The sequence below is a fragment of the Jaculus jaculus genome, chromosome 3, assembly GCF_020740685.1.
Source record: "Jaculus jaculus isolate mJacJac1 chromosome 3, mJacJac1.mat.Y.cur, whole genome shotgun sequence".
NCBI classification, from domain to species: domain Eukaryota; kingdom Metazoa; phylum Chordata; class Mammalia; order Rodentia; family Dipodidae; genus Jaculus; species Jaculus jaculus.
In genome coordinates, this window is record NC_059104.1 from 154,874,983 (window position 1) to 154,887,555 (window position 12,573).

The 12,573-nt window shown below is 41.1% G+C and overlaps 1 protein-coding gene across 1 annotated transcript in view; it reads left to right on the forward strand.

The window, feature by feature from the left end:
* The first annotated feature begins 2,366 nt into the window (after positions 1 to 2,366).
* The window catches only part of Nox4 (NADPH oxidase 4), a 116,960-nt gene continuing 106,753 nt past the window's right edge, over positions 2,367 to 12,573 (forward strand). The window contains exons 1-2 of the mRNA XM_045146119.1: positions 2,367 to 2,481; positions 3,229 to 3,324. Coding sequence (XP_045002054.1) covers positions 2,425 to 2,481; positions 3,229 to 3,324 — 153 coding nt within the window. The 5' untranslated portion in view covers positions 2,367 to 2,424. The remainder of the gene's footprint in view (positions 2,482 to 3,228; positions 3,325 to 12,573) is intronic.

Here is a 12,573-nt window from a genome sequence, read left to right on the forward strand (position 1 = left end):
TTGGGAAAGACTATTTGCAACAAGCAATCTGGTTTAGAGAATATTGTATTGTAAGGAACCAGAACAGTGAGTGTTCTTACATCTCAGTAGTTCTGACCTGAGGGAAACACTTGCTTAGTATGTGTTCACTGCAAGTCAACATGAGCAATTAGATTCTGGAGCCCTTTTCACATAGCCACAAAGTAATCTTGATAAATTTCACAACCAAAATTTTTGTAGCATTTTATTGTTTTACTAAAGAGCTTTTACAAATATGTTTGTTTATGAGTCTTCAGGCTACTCAGTTTTCACAAATGATATTAAGTCTTATTTTTTTTTTTTTGAGCTTTGTTTTCCTCATCTTTATAATGGTATTACTAACATTCATTTTCATGAGGAGCAATGAAGGTTGAGTTTTATATACCCAATATGAAAGTCAGTGTCTATGGCCAAAACCTAACTACTTTGTCACCTACACCTCCAGGAACACTAGTATACAGAAAATTGGACATTTTTTTTCAGTGATGACAGCATTTATGTTTTTCATGTTCAGCTTTTCTGCTTTTTTAGGCATTAAATTGTCAATTACATTTTGACATTATGGCATTGCTTGTAAATACTATGCTACCCAGGGCTGAGGACATACGTCAGTGAATAAAACTCTCGATGGTAAACCCTGAGTATCCAAGCTGGATCTCCAGACCCCACGTTAAAACCAGGAAGTCATGGAGCTTCTTTAACCCCAGCTCTCAGACACGCAGAGGGGAAGCAGAGACAGGAGAATTTGATGGATCCTTCCAAGAGAGCACAGAAAGAAGAGTAGAGTAAGACACATAGAAATTCTGCCTTACATTTAATGGAACAGCAAGTATAGACCTGAAGTTGTCCTCTGACTTCCACATGCACTCAGGGTCAAGTGTGCACCCTCACGTGCAAGACACAAGAACATTTGATTGATTTCATCGTGAATGGTGCAAGGAAGAGAGAGAGAGAGAGAGAGAGAGAGAGAGAGAGAGAGAGAGAGAGAGAGAGAGGAAATGTGTTGTAGTCCCGGGCTGGTGAACGCATGGCAATCTTCAAGCATGTACATCCCAAGTGCTGGGATTAAAGGCATGTTCCTCCATATCCTGCGGAAGTCATACACTAAAATGAAATGACAGAAAGAAAATTGTGTGAACATCAAATTGGGCTTGATATAGACTCCTACCAATTTTTCAAACTGAATGCTGAAATCATTGTACAGTTTATTAAATTAATTTGGGTAAGTGGCACTGCAGAGTGGTTTTATGGAAAATTTAGTTTCAATTATGTCCCATGACCGGTGTGTCAAGATACATTTCATTAAAAGAGAGAGAGAGAGAGAGAGAGAGAGGGAGGGAGGAAGAGGGCTGGAGAGATGGCTAAGAGGTTAAGGCACTTGTTGGCAAAGACAGAGGACCCAGGTTCGATTCTCCAGGACCCGTGCAAAGGCAGTGGCACAAAGTGGTGCACGCAGCTGGAGTTCATTTGCAGTGTGGCTGGAGGTCCTGGCTCTCCCACTCTGCCCGTCTTTCTTCTACCTCTCTCTCTGCTTACACACATATAAAGAGAATCATTAAAAAAGTTAAAACAGAGGACAAGAGCTTGAAAGCCATGGATTTAGGTTCATAGTGCAGAAAGTTTCCCAGTCACCTATGCGTTGTTAAGTGCTTTAATAAACTCGCAGCGAATGTTGAATATTGGTTACGGTCCAGACCCTCTTCTATAACACGTCGATGATCCCCCCGCCCCCCGTTCAATAACGTTGGCACCTGGGTAGTCCTCAGGTAATCTATACCAGTTCCGCTCATCTCGCGCGGTGGATGTCCGGCACACGTTGGGAAACCTTCCTTTCACCAAGTGGCCTCAAGTCAATGAGATAGTAAAACACACATTCCTCCAGTGAATCTGAGCTTCCCTCAAGCTCCCGAGGAATTACGTCAACTTTAACCATTTGCCCTCTGGGCGCTTTTCTTCAACAATGCTGGGAGGCATCACCTCCAGATAGGACTGGGTGGGGCGGCCGGACGCAGGAGGGAGCGGCCCGGGCGGCTCTGGGTTGAGTGCCCAGGGGGCATCTGATGGGAGGTAGGGCCAGCCTCGGAGGATGGGCGATCGCGGGGGACGCCAGCAGACAAAAGGCTACTTCCGGCTCGCAGCTCCTCGCCGTCCGCTGCGGTGGGACTCGTAGCTGGCGGACGCGGTCAGCCGCGAAGGTCCCGGTGTCCCCGAGCCAGGCCCAGGCGGCAGCAGCCCGGGCCGCCGCGCGCTCCGCCCGCCCGCCGGGGACGTCGCCCCAGACAAAGGGGCGGCGCGGGGACCCGCCCGCCCGCCAGCCTCGGCCGCCCGTGACCCTCGGCCCCGCCGCCCCGGCCCGGGCCCCGCCGCCGCTCGCTCCTTCCCTCCCTGGCGGCTGAAGCCGGCGGCATGGCTGTGTCCTGCAGGAGCTGGCTGGCCAACGAAGGGGTTAAACACCTCTGCCTGGTAGGATGGCGGGCTCCGCTGCTGCTCGCTCTCCATCTCTCTCTCTCTCCCTCTCTCTCTCTCTCTCTCCCTCTCTCTCTCTCTCTCTCTCTCTCTCTCTCTCTCTCTCTCTCTCTCTCTCTCTCTCTCTCTCTCTCTCTCTCTCTCTCTCTCTCTCTCCCGTGCAGCCGGTTTGATTCATTCTCTGAGCGTGTGCGGGTGGGAAGATGGAACAACTTTTCGAATTGCAAACTAACTTCCCTAACACCAATTCAGTGCCTTGTGAAACTTGGGGAGATGACACGGACTTCCCCTCCCATGCAAGGGAACTTTCCCTGCCGCGGTGATGGGGGAGCAGATGTGGAGAGATGGGAAGGCATTACTCTTCAGCGAACATAACTTTTTTTTTTTTTTCTTAACTCTTTAAACTTTTATTTTTTTTTTCTTTTGCCCCCTTTCCTCTTCTCCCAGTTGTTTCTGTTTCCTTAGTTCATGTTGATGCCATTCATTTCTTAAGCCTCCCATTGTCCTGGGGTGCTTACCTGCAGATCACTGAGATAGACAGACCCTTAGGGCCCACCGCACACCCTTGGGTGAGGGGCTGGGCAAGGCCACAGGAGTTCTTTCAAGTGACTTGTAGCTTTCCGCTTGAGAATGCTTTCTGTAATGACTGGTTGAAATTGCATCTGGGGTGCTCCTGGTTTTATTCATCAGGTGACACCTGTGTTTTAGCTTTGTGTTCTCTCTTTTCCCTTTGATTGTTCTTAGCTCCTCTGGATGTCCCTGAATGCCCTGCTTTTTTGGAAAACCTTCATGCTTTACAGACAAGGACCGGAGTATTACTACATCCACGAGATGCTGGGCGTAAGTGGAACTTGGGTCACCTGGCGGAGTGGGTTTAATGCAGAAGCCATAATGCTGGTTCAGTTTGTCCATTCCTCAAAGACGTATTTGTCGTAAACTTCAGAAACATTTGTGGATCTCAGAAGTGGTCAAACTTCTTGACTCATTTGGTTGTTTATGAATCCAAAGTCCTGTCCGCTAAAGTGGAATGAATGAACCTGGACCAGGCTCATGTGCTGGGGAAAGCTGCTACTTTCTGGAAGTTGCCTGAGGCCCTGAAGGATGTTCTTCATCAGGAGACAACTGATGGCAGGCTGTTAGTCTGCATTTAGAGAGGCCCTCAGCCCACCTGAAAGTTTATCCAAGGACTTCTGCCCTGTTTGCTTTCACTAAGGTTCAGCCCAAGTGTGCTTTTACTCTTTGCTGGATCAGCTTGGCTCCTTGCCTTAAGCAACTGGCTGATAATGGTTCTGGTGTTCGGGTCTAATAGGACCATAGATCTTCAGTTTAGTTCATGTTGATATACTTTCTATATTCTCCTTTAAGTTCCCTTAAGTGACAAGGTCACCGAAGGCATCTTGGTTTGTACAAAGAGATTCCACTTTTCCAAACAACAACAACAAAAAGTGTAAAATATATTGCCAAAATCTCAGGGTATCTAAACAAGCAGATTTATCATTGCCATTGAGGAAGAAAAATATATTCTAAAGAGATACATTGCTTTGTTTCTTGTAGATTACTATTGTAGATTAATATTTAAAATTAGTTCAGTTAATTTAGTGAAACCAGCTTCCCTTTTATGGCTTACACACACACACACACACACACACACACACACACACACACTTTCATCTTAGTTCTTTGAGTAATGGATGGCACATGCCATGCTTGCAATAACTTGCCTCTGAATTAACTGATATTTTATGAAACTGAGTGCTATTTTCATTACTTGACTACACTGTCTTTTAAAAATTTGTACCTAAGGTTTTAGATAATGGGTTCAGTAAAGTTGCCTCAAGACCAAACACCACTTTTTGAAGATTCTAATGTGTAACATGGCTTTCTTTCTTTCTTGCATCTAACCTTCCAACTAGCTATCCACACCTGTTTTCCAAATTTGCTTTCCAAATGGACATATAGAGAATAAAACCTCCTCTAGCTCTCAAGCTCCTTACAATCTAATGGAAAAACAAAACAAAACAAACAAACAAAAAATAAGTAAATGAGTGTAATTCAATAAGTAAGTTAAAAAAACTTTCTCTGATAAATGCTTAAGGTGTTCTGGACAGACATGTCATGCTTTTTTCCTGGAAATCCACCACTCAGTGTGAAGCATTAAAATGGGAGTTTTTTGGTGCAAGGTTTATATGAGCTATTACATAATTTGATGGGCAGGTTGGAGAAAATGCTTGAGAGGTATCATGGCAGAATATGTTCTGAATCAGAAGGTTTTATTTATGCTGATATAAAATCCAGGAATTAGAAATTTATTTAATAACATTGAAAGCTATAACTCAACTTTGGGTTTTACTCTATGATAATAAAAATTTATTTTTTTAATAAAACTAATTATGTCAGAATCTACCAAGATGATTTTCTTAGGCTTGGGTGATGTATAATTCAACTTCATATTTATTTTGATGCAAGTCAAATAAGACTAGGAAACACAGTCATACACATATACAGCGCAAAGCCTTTTAAAGTACATTCTAAAACATGTTCTGGTTCTTTACTTTCATCCTACATCAGTGCTTCTGATGTGACAAGTTAGAGAGGGTCAAGGGCTCTGGGTATATACTTGGGGCTTAAGAAATACTGATCAAATAATTGAATTTAAAAGATGATAAAAGATGGGATGGAGAGATGGCTTAGTGGTTAACGGCTTGCCTGTGAAGCCTAAGGGCCTTGGTTCAAGGCTCATTTCCCCAGGACCCACGTTAGCCAGATGCACAAGGGGGCGCACGCATCTGAGGTTCGTTTGCAGTGGCTAGAAGCCCTGGCACGCCCACTCTCCTCTCTCTCTCTCTCCCTCTTTCTCTCTCTGTCTGTTGATCTCAAATATATAAATAAAAATAAACAAAAAATTTAAAAAAATAAAGATGATAAAAGAAAAACATGGAAGGTGGAGCAAACAGAACGCCAAGCAGAGCTGTAAAGAAAGAGGCCATCCTAAAGTTAGTTTTCATGGAATGTGAGTTCAAGAACGAGTCTTCATTCTACCTAGTCAGCCTTCACCATTTCAAGCAGACACTCTCAGACAGGAATCACCTTTCTTCCTGACACTTTTCACTTTCTAAAAATTGCTCATTCTTCATTTTCTAGTTACTAACTCACATAAACATTTTGGCATAGATATTTCAACTTGCATGTTAGCTTTTAGTGAAAAAGGAACTCCTTCCATAGTTTTATTGTGTGCTTTATAAAGAAGTAACTTTATTTCTACTAGGCTAACTTTACCTATCTTGTGGCTGTGGTGTTATTCCGTAGGGGGAAAAAGTTAGTGTTTTCTAATTGCCAAGAAACACTGGTTGACAATAAGATACAACGAATTTTAAAATAAACATTGCTGTACCTCGTATTTCATATCTTTATTAACTGAGGGTTACTAGCTTCATGACTTAAAGCAATGCATGTCAACCAGTCGAAGTGTAGACATCCTGAGGGATGACATAGACTCTGACCTTTTAAGTCTCCCTAAGGTGAATTTTAGGTTCACAAAAGTCAGGATGTTATTTATTTCTGGAAGTGAATTGGTATCATTTTACAACACTAATGGAAATAGTGCATCCATTTTCCAATCCTTCTGATAGCAGCCAGGCATATCAAGCCTGCTGACATTCATCTATAAAATGCCAGTAACACAGTTATCCTAGCATTATGGGATATGAGGGTCTGCAGAGTATTTCTCATTTATAGGAAGGCAAGTCCCTGACAGTCAGTAACTTGTAGTTATTGCTTGAGATCTCTGCTTTGTATTGAAAGCATTACTTTATGCAAGTTTATATGTGCTTATAACATGCCAGGCATGTTACAAATATTTACTTTAGCTAGGAAATCATTCTTCTGTTTTGTATGTGAGGAAATTTAGGTGGAGGTAGCTCTGTGGCTTGTTCAAGTGTTTTTGGACAGTCAAGGTCAGAATACTTTCTGGCCTTTTTGCTTTCCCTTCTTACTACATATTTTTCTAACCCACTTTGCTGGCACATCTCAGTCACTTATATCTTTGATTAGTATTGCTCTTTGTTAGTGTGACACCTTAGAAACACAAAATAGGATGTAAAGTAAACAGAAGTTAGTGGATTAGGATAAAATACAGTTAAGCCAATAAACACAAAATGTTATCTTTTCAACATGTGGCCATTATTAAAAACCATGCAATGCTTAACATGATTTTGACTCATTGGCTATTTCCAATATCATATGCATTATTAACATTTCATTTTAGTCACTACATTCTTATTAGAAATAATATGACCTGTGTATAGATTTCATAAAGCTTACAGGTGAAAAACAATTTGCTTACTATGTTCTGAACTTGTATAAGATTAGCTAATGATGCAAACATGCTTCAGTTTTAAAAGTTAGACTTAGCAGTCAAGTGGTGTGTGCTTATAGTAACCTGTCCTAGCTAATTGGATCCTGAGGCAAGAGCCTTGTTTTAGCTCAGGAGTTCAAGGTAAGCTTGAGTTATGTAGTAGCAATACTCTGTCTTGAGAAAACAATGCTAATAACATTAATAAGCCTAAAAGTTTAGTTCCTTTGGAACCTTAAGTTTATTCACTTCCTGAATCAACTGCGTGTGGTAAGCGGCTCTGGAGACTCTGGAGATGGATATTCTTATCTTGGTGGCCATTTGAACTTTTCATTTTGCTTTAAAGCAAGTAGCCAGTCTATCAACTAGCTCAATTAAAAATGCAGCTGAATATTGGTTGATTTCTTATCCTGTTACAAAACAGAAGTTGAAATTGGATGGGAAGTTGTGGGCTCTAGTTATGGGTCTGAACTATCAAAAATTCTCACATTTCAGCTCCATCTTCTTAACTTTTGGGTGGTTGGAGCTTTTACAAATTTATGGAGGGCTGGAGGGATGGCTTAATGGTTAAATTGCTTGCCTGCGAAGTCCAATGACCCAGGTTTAATGTCCCAGTACCCACATAACCCAGATGTACAAGGGGACACATGCATCTGGTGTTCATTTTCAGTGTCTGGAGACCCTGGCATGCCCATTTTCTCTTTCTCTATATGCTTCTCTTTCTCTTTCCAGTAAATAAATAAAATATTTAAAACAAAAAATATGGAGAAATAATTTAATTTTTAAAACTGGAGTGTTCAATTTTATTTCAATGCGAGTGGTTTTTCTTATGTGTGTGTGTGTGTGTGTGTGTGTGTGTATGTAATATTTGAAGTGGTGTGGTGTATGCCTATGAGTGTGCAGATGAATATGCCCCATTTGCGTACTTGCAGAAGCCAGAGGAGGATGCTGGGTGTCCTTCTCTATTACTCTTATGCCTATTTTTCTTGAGACATAATTCAGAGTCTCTCATTGAACCTGAAGCTTTTGTTTTCAGTCAGATTGGCTGACTAGCAAGCCCCAGCAATTCTCCTGTTCCTACCTCCCATGGAGCACAGATTAGGTTAAAGAAGTGCATGATTCCATCCCACTGTTACCCTGCATCCTGGGGATCGAACTCAGGCAGTCTAAGGCCCTCCTTAAGCCCTTAAGTTTGTGTGGCAACTACTCTGACCAGCTGAGCCATCTTCCCATATGACTGTTCTTAGACCTGAATTAAGGATTGAAAAATTAGAATTGGCAGGAGAAAATTAAATCCTGAGTTCTGGAAGACTAAGTAAAGGGGGGCTTAGTGTGTTTGAGTAGGAGCTGTTCCCATGGTTATTCTTTTTTTCCCAGACTGGGCTGATATAGACTGTGAGGCACATGGTCATGGCTGGTTTGTGCCTGAGTTAATGTGCTAATCAAATTGTGTACCTCCTTGGAGATGCTTAATTACAACATACTGTGAGTTTTTAAATCTTAACATTGGCTATGAGGAAAAAAGCATCTAAACAAACAAACAAATACAAACAAAGTATGGAATAGCCTCATGTGCTCTCCCATAGCAACCTTTTAAAATAAAGGGTTCTTTTGAATATTTATGATGAAGTCTGTTTTCATTTATTTATTTTAAGTAATGGAAAATGTGGTTACTTTTGACTGCCTTAGAGAATACCAATGTGTTTGAACAGCCATGAGAAATTTAGTTTTCTATTTTTTTGGCACATACTCATTATGCACATTGGTGAGTGTCATAAACACCATTTCTTTCAAATATGTCACATATTTTGACCATTTTTATGTGTATTAAGTGTGATGTGTGGTATATATACATGTATGCATATCAAGTGTTCATCTCTATTGCTTTCCCCCCTTGTTTCCCTGAGAGTCTCTCACTGAACTTGTAGCTCCCCATTTTTGGTTAGATCGGCTGACCAGTGAGCCCTAGTGATCCTCCTGTCTCTGTGCGCCTCAGCTATGGGTGATCGGTATGCACAGCCATGCCTGGCTTTACACTCGGTGCTGGGAATTGAAATCAGGTCCTCATGCTTATGCAGCAGGTGCTCTTACCTGCTGAGCCATCTCCCCAGCCACTTAAAAAAAAAAAAATTAGGTAGAGCGTTGGGGCATAGCTTAATAGTAGAGTGCTTTTCTAGCATGCATATGGCTTTGAGTTCAATCACCTGTGTGTTCTTTTTTTAAATACATGAAGGCAATTTACCTAAAAATCCTATATGGAAGCATGCCGATTCATGTTCATGGACCCACTCTTGTGTTGTATTTTGACATTTTAATAATCATTAAAAAAAATTTTTTAATGTAGGAAGAACATTATATGTTATTGTAGCATCTTCAAAATATCCTATTTTTCTCTCCAAACTAGCATTTGTGGGTGAAATGTTCATTCTCATTATAGTTGTTCTCATGGTGCTATGATGAGAACTTAATTCCCCACCCCCACATATTATTTTAGTTCTGCATAGTGATGAAATGTTTCCTTTGGAAGCTCTTGATGAGATACCCATGTTGTTTCGGAAAAAGTTGTGAGCTTTGGGATTCCTTCTAACTCTGTTGTGAAACACAGTGATGATTATCCTTTGGTCTGGATCCTTTAGAGACAAGAACTAAAGAATAGCTACTCTCATGAGTGGTGGGTGTGACAGCATTCCATTATAGAGCATCTGATATCATGTGATGGGCTAAAGTTGGAGATGGGGCTTCAGATGTAAGCTGGACCTCAGATTTCAATCAGTGTTTGTGTCATAGTGCTGATTCTGTTGAGAAGGAATCCATGCTTTCTATGACTTTCAAAGAGAGCTTACTCATTAACTTTCCCCCTTATTGCACAGAGTATGAAAGTCAATAGCTAGAGTTAGCCAGCCATGAATTATGGCTTCTGTTTAGACGCTCTATTTTTTTTTTTTAGCTAAGTTTGTTTTTATTCATAGCATTCTGTTAATTGAAATAGTTTTCTTCATGGTTATTGGCTGGTATGATTGAATCATTTTGATAAAATTGCTTTATATTCTTGATTTATAATAGATAGCAAGAGACAGAGTTGTAGATGGGAATTTTGATATTTTTTTTTCTTTCTGAGACAGGATGACCATAAACTCACTATTTAACTTGGGCTGCCTTTTAACTCATGATCCTTCTATTTTCTGCCCCTGTATCCTGTGATTACAGGTGTGTATGATACGGCCTGGGGGAGTTTTGGTATCTTAGATTTCTTTTTCATTTCTAAAATGAGTAAATGAAGTTGAGATGATTTGCTCACTGCTGCGTGCAAGTTAGTTGCAGGCAACTGCCTTCACCACTAAGCAATCTCTCTAGCCTGCCATCCTTTTGAAATATGAGTATGTTGTGGAATGGCTAAATAAACTAATTGTTATTTTTGTGTCAGAACACATGAAGTCTTTCTTACCAATTTTTAAGAATACAGTATATGGTCATTAACTCAAGTAACCATAATGTACAATATATCTCTTGAACTTTTTCTCATTGAGCTTTTGTATAAAAATATATTTATTTATTCATTTGAGAGAGGGAAAGAGGTAAGGAGGGAGAGAGAAAAGGAGAGAGGGAGGGAAGGAGTAAGTGAAGTAGAGACATAGAGAGAGAGAGAGAGAGAGAGAGAGAGAGAGAGAGAGAGAGAGAGAGAGAAAGAGAATGGGCATACCAGGTCTTACTACTGCTATAGATGAGCTCCAGATGCATCCACTTTGTACATCTGGCTTCTGGCTTTATGTGGCCATGTACTAGGGAATCAAATCTGGGCTGTCAGGCTTTGCAAGCAAGTGCCTTTAACTGATGAGCTATCTTTCCAGCCTGAACTTTTGTATTTTTGACATCTCCCCAGCCCTGCCCTACAGCCTCTAAGCTTGGTGACTACTTTCCTGCTGTGAATTCAGTTTTGTTAGATTCTGTTATATAAGTGAGGTTGAATGGTGTTTGTCTTTCTATGCCTGGCTGATTTCATGCAACATCATAATCTCCTGGTTCAACCCTGTTGTTGTGAATAAACAGGATCTTGGCCCCACTTTGTAAAACAGAAAGTATTATTTCATTGTCTGTACTCTGTATTTCTTTATCCATCCTTCCATTTACAGAACTTGTCTTCTGAATCAGTGTGCTCCTCTTTCTCTACACGATATTAATATGAGGTGGGACCATATGGAATTGCCAGTTTGATGGCTGAATAACAATCATAATTCAGCAATTTCCTATAGTCCAACCCATACAATTTTCTAGGTACATAACATCTTGAATCCTTATCACAACCCTGGAGGAGGAATTTTCAAGTCTATAGAATTGAGAAGCTCAGATTCTTAGCTCTTGGGTAACTTTCCCCAGGCCACGGCACCCACAGTGGGGAAAACCGGTTTGAGCCCTTATGGTGGGATGCTGAAGAGCATGGCCTCCCTCACTGGGCCCTGTGCTGCCGGGTGCTGAGACACGTTGTTAGGACCTGGAATTCTCTGGTTTTAGCTGAGATTCTTTTGCTTCCTATCACAATGGTCCTGAATAAAACCACTCCAATATGTGTTTACATACTTATTAGTGTGCCACTGCTTCTGCTAATAAGTTCTTGATCAGGAAAAGAAGCCAAGAATTTAATGAGCATGTTATTAATACTAAGTCAGGCTCTCCTACATCATGTGAACTTGTATCTGCACTGTTAGTTTGCTAAGATTGGCACAATAAAGCATCACAGACTGGGCAACTTCAACAACAACAAAACAAAATGCTTCTTCATGCTCTTAGAGCCTAAAAGTGCTTGCAGGGCTGGACTTCATGGGCCTCCTCCATGGTGGAAAGGTCGCTCTCTTCTTCTTGTGTTTTCACAAGATCTTCCTCTGTGGTCTCTGTTTCCTTAGCGCCTCTTCTAAGGGCACAAATCTGGGATTAGAGTCCATTCCAATGAAGTCATCCAAGCTTGTTACAAACTATCATCTTATTTTTTCAAGGTGGGGGTCGCTCTAGTCTAGGATGACCTGGGCACTCACTCTGTAGCACCCAGGCTGGTCTGAAATTCATGGTGATGCCCCTACCTCAGCTTTCCGAGTACTGGGATTAAAGGCATGTGCCACAAAGCCCGGCTATTATTTATTGTTAATTACCTCTTTAAGTATTATGAGATAATTGTGCTTTTGAATTTCAACAAATAAATTTGAGGCACAAAATTCAGCCCATAATATTTACCAAGTATTTAGTTTTCCTTTGAAATGTGAGCACGAGTCTGGAGGAATCAGTTGTGAGATTAATGCATTTCTATTTTCCTTAATTGCAGAGTCCCACTCGTGGAGTGCTAGCCTTCCAGAATGGCATTGCATAAGAGTTCTTCCCAGGGCCATTTAGGAAGGTGTCTTCATGTTCCAGCTCAGTTGTTTTTAGAACTTCAGTCTTGCTTCAATCTTGCAACTATTTTGTACAACATTCTTATACAACCCTTTACACCCACCATGCCCTCAAAGACAGTCAGATAACTTCACACTCCATGAGGAATACTATCAATATTTCATTTTGGTTACTTAAATCTTGGCACTGAGTGTGACTTCAAGGACTTGACCTTCAGAGGAGGAACATGGTGAAAAATAAGGAGCTATTTTATTTGGCATGTGCTGAAGTCAGTAATGGTAGTGGTGGTAATCACAGTAGTCATGGATGCTTTCTTCTGAGGAGCAGTCAGCCTGAGGATGGGAGGAGCTAGGCCCCGT